Raw genomic sequence first — 26,939 nt, forward strand, 5'->3', positions numbered from 1 at the left:
GGTCATCCTGCCATCTGGGGGAGGGGGTGGGGGGGTAAGAGGTGAAAAATTGGAACAAGAGGTTTGGCAATTGTTAATGCTGTAAAGTTACCCATACATATAACCTGTAAATAAAAGGCTATTAAATTAAAAAAAAAAGATGGAAGGAAGGAAGGAAGCAAGCAAGGAAGGAAGCAAGGAAGGAAGGAAGGAAGGAAGGAAGAAGGGAGGGAGGGAGGGAAGGAGGAAGAAAGGAAAGGAGGGAAGGAGGAAGGAAGGAAGAAAAGAAGGAAAGAAGAGAAAGGGAAGCAAAGGAAAGAAATTCTTAAGCTCTTACTACACACCAAGCAAGTACTATGTCAATAAAATCACAGGAAATTATGAATGTTCTATTTATCATAGTTTTCTATTTTTAGTACAAATAGTTATTTGTCAAGGATTGTCAACTTTGTGACAAGGAAGGAAATTAAGTGTGGTTAAGTATTGATCATTCTCTAATCATCCATGCCAATTATTCACTCCATGTCAAATTCTCTTTCACTATGCACATTTTCCCAGGCTTCCTTTCCCCAGTTTATAAATCCTGTGCTCAAGGAATGCAAATTAATTGTTATCCAGTGTTAGCTAAATTGAGAAATGGCAAACAGTATGGTTTAATATAAAGAACCAGCAGAACTGGATTCAAATTATGATTTGTTATTTAGTACCTATATGACTGTGGGCAAATCTAATTTCATATGTAAGATGAGGAAATAGATAACTTCTCAAATTCATTCTAACTCTAAATCCTATGATCCTGTCTTGTTACCAGATCCTGTGTAGTACATTCCAATGCCAGATAGAAATTACTTTTGACTCTGGTCATCCTCCTTTGTTTCTTTCCTCAATTTCCGAACTAATGAAAATAACAGATAGTTGCCTATATGTAGAAAAGAAGGAAGTCTCGTTTGAGAATCCATTCTAATTATGCCATCTATTATGGCTCTTCAAAATACAGCACCTCATTTTGCCATCAATAAAATGAATAAATAAATAACAAATGAAATCTAAAAGATGTATGACAAACTACAATAAATTCTATGTCCTTAAAGATCTTTTTCACATTTTGTAAATTTCTAGAAACTGTGTAAGTCTTTAGAATGCATGGGAAGAATCAATTCATTTCTGAGCCCAGAAAAGGTCAGGTTTGAGTTGAGACAATGGACAATAGTCAGTAATATCTTTTTTTTTAATGGCAAAATAAAGTCAAGTAATTTCACTATGATCAAGGAAGATTAGTGTCAACATACTTCATAAATTTCAAATATATGATGTGTAGAATGAATGATTCCCAAGATGAGTTTAATGTTAACAGTTTTTAATAATAGGAAGTCACCATAATTATATTTTAGCTTCTATTCTACATCCACGATATAGGCTTCTAGACGACTTCTGTAGTTCATCAGTTTTTTATTTTTCGTTTGGCTAATCATATTCACATTATTTGGAGTAATGAGCAGCCAATTAACCACATACAAATACGTTTCCAAGAACTTCCACTGGTCTTAATTTTAATTAGATTAAATGCTAGTTCCATTTCTGTCTGGTCATGCAGAAACTCTTTTAAGTTATGAAACCGAAAGTATATCATCAAAAATTCCATAAGTATTCATACCACATAGACAATAAGCTTCTTAAAAACAAAAGCTTTTAATGCATGCCTTGTGTCACCACTAGAGAAAGAATATGGATATGTATTTTCATTCATTTTCTTTCACCTCTCACAATTTAGGAAAATCTAAAGAGTAGAATTGAATCGATTGATGATGATGATGATGATAATGATACTATTTATGTATTTAGTATTGCATGCCAAGTTTTCTGCTAAGCATTTTGTAAATATTATTGCATTTGATCCTTAAAAACGCACCAGAGGGGCAGCTGTTTGGTGCAGTAGACAGAGCACCAGCCCTGAAGTCAGAAAGACCTGAGTTCAATCTGACCTCAGACACGTAACACTTCCTGGCTGTGTGACCCTGGGCAAGTCACTTAACCCAAATTGCCTCAATAACAACAAAAAAAGATGCAACAGAAAAAGTAGATCCTATTATTATCCCCATTTTACAGCTGAGGAACTGAGACAAACAGGGATTAAGTGATTGGTTCAAGGTTAAATAGCTCATAAATGGACTCCACATCCAATGCTCTATTTATTACACCGCCATTGACCCAGAAAACTTCAGTTTAATTATAAAATTAACTTTCTTATACAAACTAGGCACTGATAAAACTATTTCAGATTGGCAATTAAGTAACTTTATATATACCCTGGAGATAGAGATTTTGGTCTCTCAAACTACCATTCCAAAAGCACACTGAGTTTGTTGTGTGATTCTAATCATTGCTAAACAACCTTTCTCTAAGGAAAAAAAATCAAATCATCTCTATCCTCCTTTCCATTGACTGTGGGAACAATATTCATGATTCTACATCTCAAATACATTTTTTCAGTTATGAACACTTTCACAAAAAAAAAAGAGACACTCTAAGATAAATTTCTAAGTGTGATGGCTAATTTATTAAATAAGGATACTTTCACAGGGAATTTTAACAGTAGAGACATTTTGGCAATCTGGAGTTCCTCACTCCTAGATTCTAAGAATTCTCTACAAAAGAAATAACATTATTCTGACAAAGGCTTTTTTATATTTGCTATTCTTACTCTTCTAGGACAGCATTTCTAAACTTAATAAGACAAGTCCTGCATACAGAAAAGTTAATTACAGTTTGTAGAGTAATGGAAAAAAAAAAACAAACTATCAATTAGTAGAACTTGGGTTTTGATTGAAACTTCACTCCTATCATGTTATAAAACTTGAAGCAAATTACTTAATTCATCAAGGTTTCAGTAAAGGGTTTGGATTAGATGATCTAAATTCTATTCTAACTGCAAAAATTTGTGATTAGAACTTAAAAAACAATCAGTAATATCCATGAGCACCCACAGTACTAAATACATTAAAGTATATAATTAATATTTGGTTGTTCATTGATTTGGTGGAGCAGCATTTGTGTCAATATAATACTAGAAAATACAATTAGTGCTATATGAACTATCAAATGTCCTGAAATATAAGGACTTACTTAAGTTAATATAAAACAGTTTTTAGTAAACCATTTCCTACATTTTTGGCCTTTAAAATAATTTTCTGATTAAAAAATAAACTGAAATGTCAAAGTGTGAAAAGTATGGACATAGAGTACTTGCGGCACTGATCCTAACATGACCTATATAATCTGGGTATTTAGCTGCCAAGTCATGAGCTAGACAGGTTAGACCAGCAGATCAAGCTGGAGAAATCATAACATTGACTGAGTAATTCACTTGAGAACTCAAAATAGGCTGTGGATGAATGTTTAGTAGGTAAAAGTCATACTTAAGTTGCCTTCAATGTCACACTTACAAAGATGTCCACTGTAACAGGGTCATATTTATGGCATCACTGTTGTAAAATAATCAGAAATACACTTGGCTTACCTTTAATTTTCTTGAATAATAGTTTAGTTTTTCCAATTACATGCAAAAACAATTTTTAACATTCATTTATAAAAAAAATTGAATTCCAAATTCTTTCCTTTCCCTCCGGTTCTCTTTTCCCTTCTTTAGAAAGTAAGTAATTTGATATAGGTTATAGAGGTGTAATAGGGCATCTAGGTAACACAGTGGATAGAACACTGACCTTGAACCCAGGAAGATTCATCTTCATGAGTTCAAATGTGACCTCAGCCACTTAGTGTGTGACACTGGGCAAGACACTAAACCCTATTTGCCTCTTGCTTATCTGTAATATGACTGGAGAAAGAAATGTCAAACCACTCCAATATCTTTGCCAAGAAAATTGCAAAACCAGGTCACAGAGAGTCAAACACAACTGAAATGACTCAAGAGTAATACATGTGCAATTATATAAAACATATTTCCATATTAATCATGTTATCACAGTTTTTTCCAGAGGGTATTTAACAAATGCCTTTTTGATGATGGTGACGTAAAAAGTGTGTTTTTTACACTTAATTTATACTTATAAATAGTCATATATTTATAAATAGTCATAAGTAGTATAAGTCATACCTATAAATTCATTTTCTGAAACTATACCCTAAATTTCACTTGAAAACGCCTTCTATGAGTGCAAATATGGTCTTAATACCTAAACCATGGAAAGTAAAGCAGAGAAATAAAGCTAATAACAAATATCCCTAATAAATATTAATATAAAAATATAAAATAAAATATTTGTGGAGAGGGTAAAACAACACATTAAAAAGTTATAAACTTTAGGCTGGCTTAATACCACTGATATAAGGTTGATTTAATATTAGGAAAACCATAAATACAATATCATTTATATTAGTAATATAAACAAGTAAAATTTACATGATTATTTTTTTTTATACATGACCAAACCGTTATTTTGCTGTACAAAAAGAATCATACTCTGAAATATTGTACAATTAGCTTGTGAAGGAAATCAAAAATGCAGGTGGGCATAAATATAGGGATTGGGAATTCAATGTAATGGTTTTTAGTCATCTCCCAGAGTTCTTTCTCTGGGCGTAGGTGGTTCAGTTCATTACTGCTCCATTGGAAATGATTGGTTGATCTTATTGCTGAGGATGGCCAGGTCCATCAGAACTGGTCATCATCTAGTATTGTTGTTGAAGTATATAATGATCTCCTGGTCCTGTTCATTTCACTCAGCATCAGTTCGTGTCCTTTCTGAAATCATCCTGTTGGTCATTTCTTACCGAACAATAATATTCCATAATATTCATATACCACAATTTATTCAGCCATTCTCCAACTGATAGGCATCCACTCAGTTTCCAGTTTCTAGCCACTACAAAGAGGGCTGCCATAAACATTCGTACACATACCAGTCCCTTTCCCTTCTTTAGTATCTCTTTGGGATATAAGCCCAGTAGTAACACTGCTGGATCAAAGGGTATGCACGTTTGATAACTTTTTGAGCATAATTCCAAACTACTCTCCAGAATGGTTGGATTCGTTCACAACTCCACCAACAATGCATCAATGTCCCAGTTTTCCTGCATCCCCTCCAACAATCATTATTTTTTCCTATCATCTTAGCCAATCTGACAGGTGTGTAGTGATATCTTAGGGTTGTCTTAATTTGCATTTCTCTGATTAATAATGACTTGGAGCATCTTTTCATATGACTAGAAATAGTTTCAATTTCTTCATCTGAGAATTGTCTGTTCATATCCTTTGACCATTTTTCAATTGGAGAATGGCTTGATTTTTATAAATTAGAGTTAATTCTCTATATATTTTGGAAATGAGGCCTTTATCAGAACCTTTGACTGTAAAAATATTTTCCCAGTTTATTGCTTCCCTTCTAATCTTGTCTGCATTAGTTTTGTTTGTACAAAAACTTTTCAGTTTGGTATAGTCGAAATTTTCTATTTTGTGATCAGTAATGATCTCTAGTTCTTCTTTGGTCATAAATTCCTTCCCCTTCCACAGGTCTGAGAGGTAAACTATCCTGTGTTTATCTAATTTATTAATAATTTCTACATGATTATTTTAACAGATAAAATTGTTTGAGAAAATGTTCATTTATGTTAACAATATTAAAAACATGAATAAATAGGCCTATCCTTAATATGATATATAGTATCTATGTAAAACCAAGAATTAGCATTATTAGTAATAAGATGATTTCACAAGACCTTCACAATAATATTGAATAAATAAAAAAGCCTCCATTGTCACCACTATTACTATATTGAATGTAGTTTTAGAAATGCTAACTACAGCAATAAGACCAAAAAAAAAAAAAAAAAAAAAAAAGAAATAAATTTAAGGAATGAATGTGGTCAAGAAAAGAACCAAAACTGTCTCTTTTTTTTTTAGATGGCATGATTTTCCTAGAGTCAACAAAAAATAATGGAAATAATAACTCAATAAATATTCAGTAATTCAGTCAAGTGTTAGGATATAAAGTAAGGACACATAAACCTTAGCTTTTCTACATATTGTTAAAACTCAAAAGAGAGACAGAAAAAGGAATTTCATTTAAAATGTAGAATGTATAAAATATCTTTGGAAGTTAAATACCAAGAAACAGACAGGAATTATATGAATTCCAGTACTAACACTCTTTGCAGAAATAAGGACAACCTAAATTATTAAAGAGATATTAAGTGATTATAATTGAATTGTTCTGATATGATGAAAATAACATTAGTAACTAAATTAATTTACAGATTCAGTACAATTTGACTAAAACAAACAAAAAAAGTAGGACTAAAACCAAAACCAACTGAACAAAAAATTTACCTGGAGGAACACAAGATTCTTATCTTAAAGGAAATGATGAAAAATAATGGGAAGGACAAGCCTGCTAGTGCCAGATTTCAAATTACATAACAAAGCAGTAACCATCTTAATTATTTGGTAGATTGATCAGTAGAACAAATTACCTAAAACATACTGAGAAACAAATAAACCTAGTATCAAGTATCAGAAATATCATAAACTTAAGGATTCTAACTACTATGTGATTCACTATTTGATTAAAAAAAACCGGCTAGGAAAAGTAGAACGCAATCTAGCAATTCAGTTTAAAACAACATCTCAAGATATATATAACAATAAATTTCAAGTTGATACAAAGTCCTAGATCTTTGCTTATATACATTATTTTCATTGAGATGCATTAGATGTCTTGTCTTGTCTTTGTTAAAACTATATTTGTACTTGAGGAATTTGGTTGAATTCTTTCTTTTGCCAATGTTTAAAATAGTTATTATAATATTAAAATAAACTTTAAAAAGTAGAATTCATCTGTAGATTCATATCATTTTGGTGCTTTTCTTTCTTTGGGAATTAATTTATGGCGTGCTCAATTTCTTTTTTCTGAGGTTGGGTTATTTAAATTCACTATAACTTGTTATATTAATCAAGACATTTTATATTTTCTAAGTATTCATTTCATTTTAATTGTCATTTCTATTGGCATTTAATTAGAAAAAGAGTTTCTAACAATTTTATTTTTTTACTTTCTGTGAATTATTTGTTTTTAATACCAACAATTTGGTTTTCCTCTTTTTAAAAAAATCAAATTTTATTATGTACATATTGTACATATATCCATTATGTACATATGTACACATATGAAAACTTCTAGTTCTATTAATTCAACAGATTTTTGTTTTTAATTATATTAATTTTCTCTTTGAGTTTCAGAATTTTCATTTTGGTCTAAAAGTTCATTTTCTATGTTTTAGTTGTCAATCAAATTCATTGATCTTTTCTTTCTTTCTTTTGTTGATGAAAGTGTAAAAAAGGTAAAAATTTCCCCTAAGGTCTGCTTTGACTCTATCCTAAAATTTTTAGTATTATTGTCTCATTGTTGTAATTTTCTTTGCTGAAATAATTTATTATTTCTATGATTTTCTCTTTAATAACCAAATTATTATTTATCTAATTTTAATGTTTTCTCCAAAGGATTTTTGTGAATATAGTTTTTATTGCATTGTGGTCATTAGCAAATATTTAATATTGTCTTTCTGTCTTTCTTTATGGGGTTTTATATTTTAGTACATGGTCAGTTTTTGTTAAGGTATCATACAGTGTAGGGGTATGTGATGACCGCGTATTTTAAAATCAGCCAGAGTCAGGAATTCAGGTTAGGGGAAAATCGTCAATCTTTATTCTCAGTGAAGAAAGATCGGAGATGGAAGGGAATGGGCAATAGCAATGTGTGCAGCTGAGTCAAGAAGCTAGCTAGACCAGCAGCCACACGACCAGCAGCTGCTAGCATGGAACCCAGGCCAATCTCTCCCAGCTTCTCTTCCTGTCTCTCTCTGCCTCCACCCACCAAAATCATCATTTCCTATACAACACATCAGGACTTGCACAGAGAATGGGCGGGGGCCATTCTTTATCCAAGCATGTATATTAATAGAGTATAGTCCAATTACTATTTAGCCTCACGTGCTTGAGACCTCAGTGCATCAACTCAAGCCTCAGCCCATTGTAGGGGTATATGTATACTCCCTTATTTTCTCATTCAGTAATTACCATAGAACTAGCATATCGAACTTATTCTAAGATGCTATTGAGGTCCTTAATACCTTTGGGTTTTTCTGCCATTGTTAGATTTGTTTTTTCTGAAAGTGACACATTGAGGTTCCCAACTATTATAGTTTTATGATCTATTTCTCCTTATAACTTTTTAACTCTCTTTTCAATATTTAGATGTTAAACAATTTTGTGTCAATAGTAGTTATTTATACTAATCGCTTATGTTGCCTTTAAGCATAATGTACTTTCCAGTGATATCTTTTGAGTCTATTTTTGCTGTTGTCGTTTCTGAGATCATGATTGTTACCTATATTTTTTCACATGAGGCATGAGCCCATTAATTTAACTGTGAATCTTTGTGTTTTGAGTGTGTATATGTGTGTGTATGTGTGTATTTTTATAAATAACCTATTACTGGTTTCTGTTTGTCAATCCTCTATCTGCTTCCATTTTGTAGTTTAGTATGACTGGCTTAGAGAGCACTTGCTATGCTGATGTAACTAAGGCTTTAAGACTGCTGGTAGAAGCTGTAATAAACAGAGTTTGCACCACCTCTGCTCCCTGTCTCATCATTATTCACGATCTCTGCATTACTAGGCCTTGAGTTTCTGCTGGAAAGCAGTCCTCACTTATGTATAAGTAAGGGGTCCTAAGAATTGGTGCCTGAATATGGTCAAGGACAAACTGAATTACAATAGAGCAGAAAGCAGTGGAGGGTAAAAGACATAGAGATTCTTGCAAGAATAAAGACATACCTGCATTCCTCAGAGGTGCCTCACAGTTGGGGAAGAGTCATGTGTGGGAAGACTTGTGCATCAGCCTCTGGGAGATAGATAAGGCATACTTCAAAATTGTGAGTAACCAGCTGGTGTTAGCAGTGAGGCAACAGTTTTGTCATGGGACAAATGATTTCTCAGGTAATCATATGGCTTTCCATGATAAAGAAACACTGGGAACCATCCCAGAACAGCATCACCTCATTTATCAAGTGATTGGAAGCATTTTAAGAGTTGCAAACTGCAATCCATTAAAAGTAGGTAAGGAAGTGCAAAAGGAGAGTCATAAAACAAATGAGGATTGTAAACCAGCACTCACTAGGACTAGCCATGCCCATAAAATGGAGCTGGTGGAAGTTAGCTGTGGGAAAGAATCAGGAAGTTAATAAGAAGAAGGAGATGGATGTGATGAAAAAGGAAGAGGTAGTGAGAAAGAAGCAGAAAGTGGTTATGACGGAAAAGGAGAAGGCGATAAGGTGAGGAATGAGGGAGTAAACAGAGGGACATAAGACCTTGAGGAAAAAAAACAGTGATAAGACAAAGGAGAAGAAAACGGTGATAAGATAAGGGAGGAGAAAGTGAACAGAGGGAAGGTGGCCTCTGTCTCTGAGGCAGATCCTTCTTTCTCATCCTCTGTCTTCCCTGAGGAGATATGTCTCCCGACCACTTCCTCTATGCCCCCTTGTAAAAGCTTTGGAGATTCCCAGACAAGTTTAAGACAATACAGAAAGCTAGAAGATATGAAAAAAATGAGGAACAAATGTAATGTGATGCAGCAGTATAAGCAGCTGTGTCCCAATGTGCCCAAAGAACATTTAGCAAACTTCAAGCTTCTGGAAAGCAGAAGATAGAAGAGTTCAAAAACAGGGTTCAGTCAGGAGAAAGTTACAGGATAGTGAGAACATAGGAACTTTGTTAATGTGAGGAAAGTGTACATAAAATAGGGCAGAAAGACAAGGAAACATCTGGTGGTCTGCATAGAAACAAGCAGAATAAATTCGTAGGAGGCAGAACAGCACCACCTAGTGGAAAAACTACATAAAATGATTCAGAAGTTAAGAGAACAAGAGAGATCATGATACATTGGAGGAATTAGGACTGATTATTTGGAACTGGAGATTGCTCCAGTGATGCTCAACAATTAAATTTTGCTATAGAAACTTATGAAAGAGTTGCCTGTTGTGTTGAGAGAGCTTATGATAAAGTTCCAGCAAAAGGGCAAGCTCATCACCACTGCAAATTTTATGGAGCCCCCTGGTGAGGCTGTTACAGAAGCTCCACAAATACAGTGGATGTCTTCAGATCCCATATGGATTGACCAGTGGACCCTTAGAAAAGAAAAGTTAATGGTCTTGCATGACATAGTTCAGGAACAACTACAATTGGGACATACTGAAGAATCATTTAGTCCTTGGAATTCTCCAATGTTTGTTATAAAGAAAAAATCAGGAAAATGGAGAATGCTTACAGATTTGAGAGCAGTAAATGCATCTATGACCACTCTGGATGCTCTTCAACCAGGCTTTCCATTATCTAATATGATACCTAAATTGTGGGTTATTGACATCAAAGACTGTTTTTATAATATTCCCATCAATGTAAAAGATAGACATAGAGTTGCATTTTCTGTGCCTTCCATCAATTTGATGGAACCTTCACACAGTGAAGTGGTATGTAGATAAAGTTATTCAACCGGTTAGGCAGAGATTTCCAGACGCAATCATCATACACTAAATGGATAATATATTAGCTGTACATTTGAAGCTTAATATATTGGAAAATATGTTGGAAGAGACAGTTAGGGAGCTTAGGAAAAATGGATTAATTATTGCAGAAGAAAAGATACAAAGAAATACTTCCATAAATTATTTGGGTTATCAGATATATGATACATGTGTAAATGTGAGAGCACCAAAATTTGATTTGACAAAAGTGACTACTTTAAATGATTTTCAAAAATTGATAGGAGAAATTCCATGTTTCAGACCTAGACAGGGTATAACCACCAATCAGATGACACCTCTTTATGATATTCAGAGAGGTTCATCTGAGTTATATTCTCCTAGGGAATGGACTCCAGATGCAGTGAAATGTATTCAATTAATTGAAAATTTATTACAAAGTCAAATGATAGAAAGGATTCAGGAATGGAGTGATGTTGAGGTCTCTATACTCTTTACTATAGGATTTCACCAACAGGTGATACATATCAAAAAGAAATTGTGTTAGAGTGGGTGCATTTACCACAAGTTAAAAATAGAACTTGTCAAATTTATGCATTATTGATGGCCAATACCATTCATAAGGTCTATTGGGAAAGTTTGTGCTTTAACAAGAAGAGATCGTGATACCATTCATATACAATATACTTCACAACCAATAGAACGATGGTTGAATGGCCAAATATATACATATTTATACATATATATATATTTATACATATATATTTATATATATGTATAAATGTACATATATATTTATATATATAAATATATATATATATATATATATATATATATTTATCCTGCTACACAAGAAAAATAGGATTTAGGAAGAACATAAAAATAACCTGGGAAGAAAAGAAAAAAGCAAGCAAACAATAGCAAAAAGAGTGTAAATGCTATGTTGTGGTGCACACTCATTTTCCAGTGTTCTTTCGCTGGTTGTTCTGCTACCCCTTTATTGGGAATTAACATCTTTATTGATGCCACCAAAGATAGAAAAGCTGCTTTGTACGTTCCTGCATTGAAACAATTGGATAAATTCCAAACGACATTTACATCCACTCAACAGAATGAGATTTTTGCAGTGATCAAAGCCTTATGTTTTGATCAACCTTGTAATATTACTACTGATAGTTCATATACATCAGGATTGATTCCATGCTTAGAAACATCGTATTTCCCCAACAGAGGGGATGTCATAATTCAATTGACCCTTGAAGCACAATTAGTCATTAGAAATAGAATAAATTTCACATTATGCATATCAGATTGCATAGCAATTTACCTGGTCCCCTTGCTGAAGGCAATATTGTGATAAATCTCTTACAATTTTCTTTTTGATACATCACCTCAAGATACCCATAATAAATTACATATATCCACTAGGTCTTTAAGACACATTTATGGTATCGGTAGACATGAGTCTAGGAATATAGTGTAAAGCTGTTTTCTATGTGTACCTTTTATGCCTCCTCCATCATATAAAGCAAAGAATCTGAAAGGTGACAGTTCTAATGATATCTAGCAAATAATGTTACTCATTTTTCCCACTTTTGGGAGGCAGAAGTATATTCATGTATGTATTGATACTTTTTCAGGATTTATTATTGGAACAGCTAGGAATGGAGAGGCTTTAAAGGATGTTAGAGCACATTTGTTATATTGCTTTGCTAACCATGGTGTTCCCAGGATTTTGAAAACTGATAATGGCCCTTCCTATACTTCAAAAAGGTTTCAGGAATTTTGTTTTGAATTTGGTGTCAATCATATTACAAGAATTCCACACAACTCTATAGGTCAAGCTATTGTGAAAAGAACTAATCAGTCTTTGAAAACTTACTTGCTAAAACAAAAAGGGGGACTTTCATATATGGCTTCTTCTGATAATAAATTACAAAGAGCAATTTATACTCTGAATTATTTTAAATTTGATGATAAATTCAGCCATGAAACTTACAATTGAAACAAAAGACCAAAAAAAATCATGAAATAACTTATTAATTGTGATGATAAATTGGAAACTATAATGGACCCTCTAAAGGTCATTGTGACAGGAGGAGAATAAAGAATGGCATAGTTCAGACATTGTGCTAACCTGGGGAAAGGCTTAGGTGTGTGTATCCACGGGTATGGAGGAAGGTTGGATCCCAATAAGGAAAATCAGGATTATGGATGCTAGTGAAGATTTCACAGGGCCCTTGACAGAGAAGACAAACATTCCTCAAAAAAACTGCAGCTCTTCAATTAACCATGGCAACAAAGATAGTTTTCAATGCTCATGGATGAGAGGTTTTTTAATCTTTAGACTTGGAGACTCGATGGGATAGATGTTTTTCTTAGCTATACCAGCCAAATGCAAGAGTGTTATTATGTTTGATAGGTTTAAAACATAATCTAACTGTTTATGATAAGTATCTGGGGTTTTTGATGTTTCAGGATTGTGATACACATCACTGTTATCCATATTATGCTTAAAGATAAGGAATAGTCTGAAACACTTGTATCCTGTCATAATATGACACTTTATCCACCTGATTCCCATATAAGTGCTTTTTCATGTCAATTATATGTCAACAATAAGGATGTAGCAATAAAGGATTTGTATATAAATTGATTCTAGCTATAGGGGGACAGACAGTGCAACTGATTCCTATGAATATGAAAAATGGTAATTATACAGAGCAGATATGTTTGGGGAAAGATCATGTGTTTTTAATGGATCACTTTGGGAACCAATCACAATTAATTGTGTATAGGACTGGAATTTACTTGTTTAGACTGTACAGCTTGTCTATATATAGGACCTGAGATTACTGAGTAAGTTTTTATATTAAGGCCAAAATATGTTATGACTGTGATAAAAGCAAAAGGATGGTTTTGAACTCCTGGAGATAAGATATTTGATAGATTGGTAGAACATATATATCAATTAATGGTTGGAACAAAAAGATGATTTCATGTGTGGTACTGGGAATTACATTACTCATTGAAGCCATTCTGTCATATACAATATTAACTATGGCTGTATCTACCACACAAAACTCAGTCAGGTAAATCCATGAAGTACATAACCTTATGAAAAATGTGTCTGAAGGACTCAGAATATAGTTGAAAGTAGATAAAGAGATTTATGGTGCCATTCATACCTTACAGGAGGCCACACAATTGTTGGAGGAGGATGTGGCATATTTGGAATTACAAAAATTACAATGTGATTATCATTATAGTACCTTTTGTTTTACACCAAAGAAATATAATGAAACCCAGATGGAATAGTAACTGATAAGAGTTCAATTACATGGGCTCATACCAAATAATGTTACTTTGGAATTATCTATATTGGTGCAATTTCCATCTGATATTGATTTAAAAACTGATGCTCAGATGCAGGCTGATGTGATAACCGACAAGATCTTGAATTACTTTCAGAAAGCAGACCTATAGGATACTGTGAAAAGTTTGCTCACTCCAATAGGAACTAGTCTTGTTGGATTTTTAATTGTTATAACTGCTTTTATATTAATTTTGAAATGTACTCTGAATACTCTTCAGGATTCTGCCACATTTGCCACATTGAAGCCTAAAGACATAGCCTTCAAAAACAAAAAAGGGGGATTTATAAGGAGTTGCCAACCCTCAGGTATCTTTGGACAACCGCATGGAAGGTGATTCAGATAAATTGAGGGCGTTGCTGTAAGGGTTGAACAAGATGGCGCTGGGAGGAAGGATCCCCACCACTGTGGACAACAAGATGGTGTTGAGCAGAAGGATCCTTGCCCCTGTTGACTACATGGCATGTCTGAGATGGGAATGAGATGGGTGTGACAGTAGTTTAGTATGATTGACTTAGAGAGCTCTTGCTATGCTGATGTAACTAAGGCTTTAAGACTGCTGGTAGAAGCTGGAATAAATGGAGTTTGTACCACCTCTGCTGCTCCATGTCTCATCATTATTCACGATCTCTGCCTTGAGTTTCTGCTGGTCAGAAACTTATCTGTAAGCAAGGGGTTCTTAGGGGGCCGCCAACAAAAATGACTTAACAGTCATTTTTTGTGCTTTACAAAAACCAAACTGGAAGCCAAGTAGATGAACTGGGATAGAGTGATAATTGTAGTATGCAGGTGAACCAGAAAGCTATTATTATAATCTTAGGTGTGAGGGGATGAAGGCTTGCTATAGCAGAGGGTGGGAGCAGTTGTGTGAGAAAGAGAAAAGGGTGTATTTAAAGTATGTTGTGCAGATAGAAATGATAAGACTTGGAAACAGTTGTGTGTTTGGGGTGAAAGTGAGGAATAATTGATACTTGGGTTGCAAAAGCTTTGGGTGAGTAGCAAGATGACAGGGCTCTTGTGAGTAATGGGGAAACTAGGGAGAAAGAAAGAAAGATTTTTGGAAAAAGAGAAAATATTGTTTTGGATATGGTGAGTTGAAGAGGTCTGTAGGATATGGTGGTTGGAGCTTCAGTAGATAGCTGTCCCAACCCATTGGTGACTGGAAAGCTCTGTAGGTTCAGAGCGACAAAATCAGATGCTAATTCCTAGTCCATTGACCCTGTTTTGATTATTCATTTATAAGACTCGCTCCTGTCCATTCTGCTCTAAGGTCAGCATGACAAAGCTGTAGGCTCACTCCTGGTCCTGACTCACTGTTTTAATACACAACCATAGCCCCCAGCTACCAATTGCTGAGTCTTGCACCCAGTCTCAGATTAGGTCAGAGACACACAGTTTTAGGTTTACCTGTTTCTGCTTTCTTCTCTGGCAAGTAGCTGGAAGCAGAAACAATGCATCCAGCTTTTATGTCTCAGGCTGTCTTCCTGTGCTGACTTGGGCTGGAAAAAATGAATGTGGTGTGTCCTTGGATTTCAAAATCACCAATTTGTCTGGTACCTTTCCTTGATATTTGTTGAATTAGCAAGAGAGAACTGGGCCATTTTATTTTTCCTTCTCCAATTATCCTAATCTATATCTTGGCATTGGTCCCACAGATGGCTCTGAAAGGGAAAGTGAGGCTGGTGACTTTGCATAGTCCTCCCCATTTAAATCCAATTCACTTTCATGTTATGGTCCTCTTCAAGAATGAAGAACAAATAACTTCTACTTCTTTTTTGTTAGATCCCTTTATTAATCCTCTCTAATTCTTAAACTCCCTAGAGTCCTTAGTAACTTTAAACATTCCAAGATCTCAACGGTTTTAGGAAAACAAACAGCTTTGACTTGATCATGTTATTCCTTTCAGTTATACTCTTTCACATTCAAACTCTTAGAAAAGACATAACTGGAATTGGCTGTTTACCAATTACTTGCTTTCAACCTTTCAACTCTCAACTTCTCTCTATCTGGGGAACCCCCATTTGGGGTTTTTCTTGACAAAGATACTGGAATAATTTCTCATTTCTTTCTTCAGCTCAATTTACAAATGATGAACTGAGGCAAACAGGGTTAAGTAACTTGCCCAGGGTCACATAGCTAGCAAGTGTCTGAGACCAGATTTGTACTCAGGAGACTGAAATTTTATATTGAGCTTTCTTGACTTTCCCTAGTTTTCCCTAGCTACTTCTTTTGATCCATCATTAGCACATTGCTGCTAATATATATATATATATATATATATATATATAATTATTATTATTATTATTTTTTTGCTGAGGCAATTGGGTTTAAATGACTTGCCCAGGATCACACAATTAGGACGTCTTAAGTGTCTGAGATCAGATTTGAACTCAGGTCTTCCTGACTTCAGGGCTTCCTTCTCTTAGAGAAATTTCATATTATAAAGTTTATGTTCATGTTCCATATCTCTGATTCAGAGTGCAATTCAGAGACATTTCTGGGGGTATATACTAATCTAGGAATTTGTTTTGCTTGACTATACGTATTTATTTGAAAGGTTTGTGTTTTTCTTCTGTTCACATTGGGGCAGAATGGAAAGAATTTAGAGTTAAAATAAAATATGCTCCATGTCAAGATGATCTTAATACAAACAAATCTTGGAAACCATTTAAAAATCCTTCAACTCAGTTTGATTCAGTTTAACAAGCATGTTTTAATTATTTGTAGAAGAGTGCTAAACAAAGTTTAGATAAGTCATGGTTCCTTCTGAATATTCTTACAAAGTAACCATAATATCAAAGTAACTTAGCAAAAGATAGATAATTATCCTTAGATCAGAGAATATGAACTGAAAGAGTCTCTATGCCATCTAATCCAAATGCTTTATTTAGTAAATGAGGAAACTAGGAATCTATCTCAGTTTCAAGTCACTGAAACCAAGTACGTAAGTAAAATGAATCTAGAATGGGCTCTAGATAGGCTATTTGTGTTCTTTTCTCTGATTCAGATGTGAGATTCAAACTCTCCCTTCTCCTTCCTCTTCCTTATTTATATAATCATATTCTTGCGTAATTCTTCTTCTTTCATAAGGAAGAAACAGTCAGTGTTGCTAGTTAAGTTAAACTCCTGACATCTGACTACTTTCTTTGACTACTATCAACGATGATGATATATTAAAATAGAATTCCACCTCAGAGGAGGAGAGGTTGCTAGTCATAGAGAAGGAGAAAACAGAGGTGGCTGTGAGAAGCAAATGTATTTACTACTTCTCCTGGCCTGGTGTTCTACAGCATATGAAAAGAGGATCATACAATTCTAGTGAAAGTGTAGCCAGGGAGGCAGTGTTTTCTAGAGAAGGTCAAGTTTCCCTGAATACAAAAAAAGATGGAAAAAATATGCAAGTAAGAAATAGTTTCAAAAGCATATGAAATAGAACCTCCAGAGGTATGATAGAAGGGGAGAAAAAGATAGCAAATTCAGAGTAGGTCTGAAGTGAATAGCAGAGATTGATAGCAGAAAACAATTTTAGTAATAAAACACTGAAGTGTTATTTCTTTTAACCTTTCCAGTATGCAAAGGCTACTCTATACCAGACCTCATGAAGGACTGAGATAATGCTGATTTTCTTATCCTCTTTTGTGTCTGAATCACTGGTTTAGAGTAAGAGTTAGCAAATTATAACCCTTGGGCTGAATTTGGCTTCCCACTTTTTTTTAGTACAATCCATGTGCTAAGATTATTTTTTAGATTATTAAATAGTAGGAAAAACTCAAAATAAGACTAAGATTCAAATTTCTGTGTTCATAAAGTTTTATTTAAACACAGCCATGCTAAATTGTTTATGGGTTATCTACAGCTTCTTTTGGGCTCCAATATGAGAGTATTTGGGACAGAGACCATATATGGCAGTCATCACTCATATTGCTTCTTGGCACATTACAAATTGCAGTGATGTAATTATAATTTGACTGCAATTTGTACCATATTGCCACATTTAAAAAAATGAGCAGTGCTTACCTGTCATTATCAAAACAAGAAAAATGGACTACAAAAATAGAGTAGAGTTTGTATTGTTTTGTTACATATGTAGATGACAAAGCATTGTTTATTATGCAATAACAAGACAGCTAAGCTAAAAGAATACAGTATATATCAACATTACCAGACAAATAATTTGTTATAATATTCCCAACTCACAGGAAAGCAGTGGTAAAAAAAAATGAGAACATTTAAAATGGAATATCTAATCATAACAGAATTTCTTGACAAAAATGAAAATGAGACTGCAAATAAACTTCCAAGTAAGTTATTTGTTAGTGAAGCAAAGAAAATTGTCCACCAATGGCAAGTTAATTACATTATTTGATTATAGCAGCCAAAGAAATATGTGCAGAGAAAACAAAGTTATTTATTTGACATTTTTGCCCTTTAAATTAATTAAAATTATATGCTCATGGACTGATGTCAGTATTTGGCAATACCTATCTGTATGAAATTATGAAATACATAAAAATTTTATTACTGGTCAAGACTAATAGATGAATATTCACAATCAAGTTTGATGATTAGAAATGCTAATTTTAAACCTCAATTAAGTGAAACATTACCCTCCCCCCAAATCAATTCTTATTATTCTGTATTATGAAATTATATTATTATAACTATATATTATTATATTTTTCATTTATTTTTATTATATATAATTATAATAATTATTTATACATACATATATAATAAAAATAAAATTATAATCATTAAATTTCATCAATGAAATAACAAAATGTTTTTTGACTATTATGTAAATATCTTTATGATATACTTGATTTGGCTCTCAACCTGCACGGACTAAAATACTATTCAGCCTTTTATGGAAAAGATTTAGTGATTTTTTGGTTTAGAGGGCTGGTGAATCTTTGGACCTTTGACGGTAGCTTTTCCATAATTTTTAGATGAAAATATGGAGAACTAGACATATGTAGACCATAAAGTTTTGAAGATACAAGAGTAAATCATTAATTTTGTGCTTCTAATTATTTTTAATGCATATTTAAGCTCAGACAAGTGAGGTAGTATGGCACAATGGGTAAAAGGCTCATGCTGAAAACAGTAAGATCTGAGTTTGAATTCTGAGTACAACACTACTACCTCTGTAGTTATGAAGTCTTTTTCTTTGAGCCTCTGGTTTTTAATCTGTAAAATTGGGATAATATCTACACAATATCTACCTCACAGAGTGCTCGTGAAGATCAAATTAGAAATGCATTTGCAGTTGTCTGAACATTTTAAATCACTACATAAAAGTCAACACATCTTAGAAAATTTTGCTTTGTTATATTTTTAAAACTCTTTTGCTTTCTCTAGTAAAAAGACTGATGTCTTTAATTTTAATTGAAAGTCTCTGTGGACAAAGAAAGTTATTTCATTATTCCAGTGCATTGTATGATACATTTATTATACTTTTTTTTTTTTTTTTAATCATTCTTGGTTTTTCCATTTTCTCAACTCAGGGCACTTAATAAGGTTAAACACTCCTGTAATAATTCCTTAAGAAAAATGTCCTCAGCTTTGAGGCCATTTCCTTATTAAAAAACTTATTTCCCCCCTTAAAAATATATTGCCTCAGTGACAGTTTACTGTTATAATTTCCTAGGTGAAGGTTGCCTGTTTTTAGTGGCTTTGGTCAATGTGTTTCCTGAAGAGAAATCGGTGACAAAATAAGAGATTTTGTACATTTGATTTCTATGTTTTGAATGCATCTTCAAATCTACAGTGTAATGATTTTGCAGTGTATATATACAACATTTTCCTTAAAGCATACAGTTTTGTAATTGATCATTGTCTATCATGACAAAGCTCTGTGAGAAAAGAAGTGGCAATGTGGTAGCTTAATGTGAGAACTAAAGCCTAAAGTAGAGTCAACCATAAAAGCTGTAACAGGAAAAAAAGAACTTTCAATTATATTTTTCAGTCTAGAATAGAAATTAAATTGCCTAATTAGACAAAGAAAGGAAGACCTATATTATACTCAAAGAAATCATATTTTCCTTTAAATATTAGTTCTGTTTCAAATGACAATAAAATATACAAGGTGTTATTTGGTGCCATCTTAAAAAAAAGCATTGTTCTTTTCACTCTAAACAAACACACGTTAGTTGATACATTAATTTCATATTTTATTAATGATAACATATGATACTTAGTAACAAATTCAATAAATACTAATAACCAGAATCCCTTATGAGCGTCTGTAAACAGAATTCATAAAGTTTCATCATACACTAAATTACAAAAATGAGACATCTTTTAAAATAAAATATATTTTTCAAAAGATTGAGTCAGGATATAGAGATGGCATATATTTAATTTTTCAGTATACTACAATGCCAAAAAATGATTAAAATTGAATGCAGAAATTTCATTTAGTGGACTTATTATTCTAGTGTCCCTGCTAAAAAAAGATTTGGTCTGAAAATAACTCATGGTCTCAGCATACCTGAGAAGTTATATTGCTAAAAAATAAAAAGCTTATTCTTCTTGAGTCCATGAAGGCAAACAGAATAATGTATGATAATGTATGAAATTCTTAAATATACACACAGGCAAAGCCTAAAATAAAAAAAATAATAAAGTGTGCTTTAAGAAATCATGCCTTTAAATGAAATAACTGTTGAAGTTTATGAACATCATCATCATCTCTTATAATCATTATCTTTTCATGTCTTCACCGCTTGGATCTGATCTGGTAATGAGAGATAAAAATAAACAAGAACAAATCCTTATAAATACCAAAGTGAATACATACATACATACATACTCCATATCTATATACACACACACATTTTTATAAAGCTTTATGCTATCAATTTGAAGATAAGTGACAGCATTTATCACATTGAAATATATGATAAAAGAAAATATGAGCCAAACATATGATCTAAGGTGGATATGGAATGCTTTTATTTTTAAAGGTATTTTTAAAAGGGGGAAGGACCAAATAATTTATGGTTCTATAAAAGGAATGCATATTTTATTAAGATTTTACTAAATAATACATTTCACTTTGCTGGGTATCTAAGAATCCTGCTTTTATTTTCTAATAAATAGGTGGTTATATAAAGCCCCCAAAACAGGATATAAGAGAACATGGTCTTAGAAGTTATTGATTTGCCTTTTACATGACAATTATAAGAAGCAATTTTTCAAAATGAAGCCTACAATGTTAAATATGTGCAATATTAGCAAGAAAATGAACCCAAATTCTCTTTCCCCCCTTTATTAAGACATGAGAAGAAAAAAAAAACAAAGTAACCAAGATTTCTTGACTTTATATTTTACAATGTCTTCTTTAATAATTTAACTTCACATAGATGTCTTTGGTCAACATATCAGCAATTATATGCACTAATGAATACAATTTTGTTTATTGTTTATTTTCCAAAACAGCTTAAGCTTGGGCCCACAACCACATTTAATAAATGTCTATTTAATTAAATTATGGAAGATATTTAAGAGAATTTTAAGGTTCAGCTAAAATGAAGCTTTTTAAATGAGATGATCAAGAATATTTCCAGCCCACTAAGCTTTCCCCTTAAAAGTCCTAAAATACTGTTAAAATTTCTTATATGCTTGTCATTCTCTATTGCTATTGTAAATTACAAAATTCTTAGAAGTAGGGAGAATATCTTATTTATTCTTGTAACCCCCTTACCACTTAGCACTGGCACTTGGTAGACGTTTGATGATTATATATAGCTATACTTATATAAGGCACTTGGTAGATGTTTGATGAATGAATTCATTAAGCAATGAACATTTAAAGCTGTCTAATATTATAAAAGTCAAAACTTAACAATATTGTTCCCCAGTGAATTTACAGGTAAATTTGAATGCCAAGATGCACAAATGTTAAACTCATAATTTTAAAAAAGAATACAATTTAATCGTCAAGGCATTTTCATTGCGATTTTAGATCACTACTGACACCTAGTGGTTAGTTCAAAAAAGAATGCTTTTTTTTTTTTTTTTTTTTTTTTTTTGGGAAACCCAGTACTGTTCTTTTTAAACAGACAGTTCTGACAATCCATACTTCCTTTTCCATTCTCCTGTACAGTCATTAGTAAGCATGTGCAAAATGACTGGCCAACCAGTCAATTAATAAGCAAATGTGCTAGGCATGGTGCTAAGCACTTGGGAATACCAAGAGAGAAAAAACTACCCCTGGTCTCAAGTTGATATTTTTAATGGAGGAGCCAACAGGTACATATAAGATACATAGAGAGTACTGAGAAGATAACCTTAGAAGGGAAGGTTCTCCCAGCTTAGGATTCCTGCAGGTGGCAGCCATTGAGCAGAGTCTTGAAGGAAGGTATATGAGTCTAGGAGATAGAGCTAAAAAAAACTGGCATTCCAATCTCAGCTTGGGGACAGTCAGATCAATGGCCTGGAAATGGAGATGAGGAAGAGCAGGTAGGCATATGGGGTGGGGTGGGGAAGTAGAGTGTAAGAAAACCAGAAAGGTAGAAAAAAGACAGGTTGTGAAGAAGTTTAAATGTAAAGCATCTTAATTTTGATCTTGGTGGGTAAGTTTACTAAGTATATATGATGGTGGGTAACATCATCAGATCCACACTTTAGGAATGTCACTTTGGTAGTTGTATGAAAAATGGATCAGAGTGGGGAAGAGAGAGGAGGCAGGGACACCCAAGAGAAGGTTACAGCCATCTTCATGGGAGAAGTTTTGAGGAGCTGAAAAATGGAATGAGGGTGGTGACTGCAGAAAAAGGAACATGATGATGCTACAAAGAAAGAAAGGACAAGATGTGACAAAACTGAGAGGATATATAAAATGAGAGGAGATGAAGTTGATACTGAAGCATCTGGCCAGAGTTAGGCATGCCTTCCTTGCCTTCAGAATAAGGTGTTTCTCCCTGCAACTTAATGGCCCCATGTGGGAATTCCACAAAACCTGTAATTGATTGAAATCAGTTTCTATCACTAAGGTCACAGATCCATTGAAGAATTCTGAAATGTAACATGAATTTAGGCCAGTTTGGGCACAGATGTACTACTCTTGATGTAGAAATTTTTCTGATAGTACTTAACATGAAAGAGGCAAAGAATGATTAAACTCTGATCAAGAAGTAGAGAAAAGGGAGATTTAAAATATTAAGTCCTTGTTAATTCATTTCATTCATTATTGTGCCCTAACCAGAGTAGGAAAATACTGTTCAAAAGGTCTAACTATTTATTATCAATTGTGAGCATGAGAAATGAATCTACTATGAATGACAAGGAACAGCTGGTGTTATCTGTGTCCTTTTGAGAAGCTTTATCTTTGAACTTACAATAAATTCTGTTATTATTTACAGTGCAAATTCACGTGAAAAAAGTATCCCAGTTTTTTTCTCTCAAAATAAGATAATATTAACTAACCTACTGCATGAAACTACCCTAATGAGTAGCGTAAAATACATCTATAATTAAATTCAACAAATTTTAAAATCCATATTATGTTCAAGGCACTATGAGCATAAATATTATACTCTTTATAATGTTATGTGTAAGAAGTGGAGAGAGAGGACATGTAAGATTCTTAAAAGGACAATTTGGTTCACATTATTCATGTTATTTTCCTATCACTACGCATGCTTGAAACCAATCACAGAAATATGTTAAAAATTTGACTAAAATAACTTCTATTACTATATCATTCTGTACTTAGATTTACTGTCAAGTTTTAGAAAAATATTAATTATATTTTTCATCACTTATCAACTTTTCTGCACACAAATGCTTAAAAATATGAGAAAATGGAGTAAGATTGTGGGTACTTACTCTGTAGTTTTTTCTGACAGCAGGATTAAGTGGAAGTAAGGAAAAAAAAAGATAGATGACATAATCAAAAGAAAACTTAGAAAAGAAATAACTGAGTAGAAAGGAAACAAAAGGATGATGATATATAAAATACCAGGTATACCTTGTAGCCAGTCTACACCTTCCTGTAATCCTTCTCCCTTAATGGCATCACTAGCACTGAAACAAAAACAAAAACAAAGTAGAAATCATATAAGTGTACAAAGAGTTATATTTCAAGTCTAAGCACAGTTATCAATAACACACCACATTTTTCAAGTTTTATGAAAATTTTAAATAAGTAAAAACAGCAGATGACAACATCTGCTCAAGAGCAAAACATGAGTTATTCATAAACACATGAATTTTTGATAGTTTTGTCACCCTCAAAAAATGCTACTCTTATACCATACTGACCTAACATCGATAGAACATGCAATTTCAACTGTTTTTCCAGAACTAGCAATGGATTTATATTGGGTGATTTATACTGAACCTCCTTTGTCCTTGGCTTTTCCTTTGAAATATTTACTTTTAAGGATAATGTTATAGTCTGCCTATGGAACTGGGTCTTTTCACTGTCTAAAGATAGTTGGCATGTACAGGGACCAAACCTATAATTGTTCAGGGAAATCCTCTAATCAAATGAATTCTCCAGATTGTCTTCCAGACACACTGTTTTACAGATAGCCACAATCAAATTATAAAATCGATAAGAACATAATTTAAGATATATATATATATATATATATATATATATATATATATATGGAAGACCTGCCCTTCTTTTTCTTTTTATTATCTTTTTATTGACAGAACATATGCCTGGATAATTTTTTACAACATTATCCCTTGCACTCACTTCTGTTCCGATTTTTCCCTTCCTTCCCTCCACCCCCTTCCCCTAGATGGCAAGCAGTCAAATGTTAAATGTTAAATATGTTATAGTAATATCCTAGATATAATATATGTGTACAGAACCGAACAGTTCTCTTGTTGCACAGGGAGAATTGGATTCAGAAGGTAAAAATAACCTGGGAAGAAAAACAAAAATGCAAACAGTTTACATTCATTTCCCAGTGTTCCTTCTCTGGGTGTAGCTGCTTCTGTCCATCACTGATCAATTGGAACTGAGTTAGATCTCTTTGTCAAAGATATCCACTTCCATCAGAATACATCCTCATACAGTATCGTTGTTGAAGTTATAATGATCTCTTGGTTCTACTCATTTCACTTAGCATCAGTTCATGTAAGTCTCTCCAAGACTCTCTGTATTCATCCTGCTGGTCATTTCTTACAGAACAATAATATTCCATAACATTCATATACCACAATTTACCCAATCATTCTCCAATTGATGAGCATTCATTCATTTTCCAGTTTCTAGCTACTACAAAAAGGGCTGCCACAAACATTATGGCATATAGAGGTCCCTTTCCCTTCTTTAGTATTTCTTTGGGGTATAAGCCCAAATATATTATATTTGCCTATCCCAAATCAGAAACTATTTAGTTTAGAAATTCAGAAATTACTTAGACAATATTTGATACTTACTAAAGCATCAGAGTTTGGCTTATTATCGAATAATTTTAAGGTAGAAATAAATGCCGGACACTTGGCCTAAGTTTCTTCATTCCTCTTCATAATAAATCTCAGTAGCATTATTTCTTACTGATAAGGTTTTGATTTAGGGAACAAAAATGAAATTAGGGTTTCTAGTAGTTAGGGAGTTAAATGATAAGGTCTAGTGGGCAGGTTCGAGGTTCAGGGAACCAAATGGAGAGGTTTGGCTCCTCTGCAACCCCTTGGGATTTGGCGCAAGGATAGGGAGTTTTGCGGACTCCCTTATAGCAGCGCAGAAGATCTCTGTAAAAGAATTTACAGACCCGAAAACCTAGGTTGATAAAAGATGTTTACTATAGGGATGGGAAGTAAGGTTAGAAATCTTGACAGAGAGGCATAAAGTCTTGTTAGGTGAGGATAAAAAGAGGATGGCACTAGAAAGAGTATTCCAGTGGACAGAGGCTCCTTGGCATAGCATGGCATAGCCCAGCATGGCATAGCATGGCATGTTTGGAACCTCTGCAAAGTTGGCTCTTTTATAATGGGAGCTTTGACTACAAGCTAGAGGGGGCTCATGGGTGGAGTCCTAAGTTAGCTCATCACTGGGTTTCAGCTTGAGCTGGAATTTGAATTGAATTCAATGAGTTCCAGGACTGAGGTGACCCCACCCAGATAAGGATGAAACTGTTTGTCCCTCAGGGCGGGGTCCCTCACTGAGGCAGAATTGAAGATTTTCTCCTTTAAAGATATTTAGAGTTTCAGGGTCCTTTCTTCATTACTTTTCTCTTGTCATAGAAAAAGTGATATTCTCATTTCTTATCAACAAAAAAAGTTGAATTCTTCTATTTGTACCCTTTGTTCCATTAACTCCTACCTTCCACTGGATCCTGCTCCAACTGTTTTCTTTTTTCTCATACATCTTCAATCTTTTTCTCCTTCCTATTTATCTGCAACATGTGATTGTGTCTCACCAATCCTTTAAAAAACAAATCATCCTGCCTTTCACTCAGGGGTGAGGAAATATCCACTCTGGGGATGCGAAATCATTTGCTCAGATCCTGCTAAGGTAACTGCACCCCCCACTGCTAGAATGCTTATGAATGATAATTTTATGTGGCCCTTGAATGATGTTATAACTAAATGGCCTTGGCAAAAAAAAAAAGGTTCCCCACCTGTGCCATAACTCATTTAGCCCATTGATATACCATCTTTTCCCTCTTTACTTCACTATTACACCAGCTGGAAAAGTTGTCTGTACCCCATTTCCTCAATATGTTTTTTTTCCTCTCTTTTATTATGTGTTTTCTATCTTACTAGTCTATAGAAAGTTATCTAAACACTGCGTTCACTGTTTTTTCTTCTTAGAATTCACCCTTCATTGGTAGCTCTTGATACAACTGAACATGTCATCTTGATATTCTTTTTCCTTTCTCTGGCTTCAGCATACCCACAGAGATCTTCTACCTCTTTAATCACTCCTTTGTTTTCTTCACTAGTTTTATCATTTTTATGGACCCTTTAAGATAGACATTATGGGTACTGCCCAAGGATTTGCATGATACATACATATACATATACATTTGGATATGTCCATACAATTTTATCATTGTGAAGAACTGTG

The 26,939-nt window shown here is 33.5% G+C and overlaps 1 protein-coding gene across 3 annotated transcripts in view; it reads right to left on the minus strand.

Annotated features, from left to right (window-relative positions):
• Positions 1 to 20,063: 20,063 nt before the first annotated feature.
• Positions 20,064 to 26,939, minus strand: part of ARL6 (ADP ribosylation factor like GTPase 6) — a 45,644-nt gene continuing 38,768 nt past the window's right edge. The window contains exons 7-9 of one of the 3 annotated variants that reach the window (XM_031958887.1): positions 23,880 to 23,935; positions 23,738 to 23,750; positions 20,064 to 20,642 (exon numbers count right to left, since the gene is read on the minus strand). In XM_031958887.1, coding sequence (XP_031814747.1) covers positions 20,609 to 20,642; positions 23,738 to 23,750; positions 23,880 to 23,935 — 103 coding nt within the window. In that variant the 3' untranslated portion in view covers positions 20,064 to 20,608. Of the gene's footprint in view, positions 20,643 to 23,737; positions 23,751 to 23,879; positions 23,936 to 26,192; positions 26,295 to 26,939 lie in introns of those variants that run through there. The other 2 variants (XM_003765532.4, XR_004232885.1) reach the window with 2 other exon arrangements.

The sequence above is a fragment of the Sarcophilus harrisii genome, chromosome 3 (genome assembly GCF_902635505.1).
Source record: "Sarcophilus harrisii chromosome 3, mSarHar1.11, whole genome shotgun sequence".
In the NCBI taxonomy this organism is placed as follows: Eukaryota; Metazoa; Chordata; class Mammalia; order Dasyuromorphia; family Dasyuridae; genus Sarcophilus; species Sarcophilus harrisii.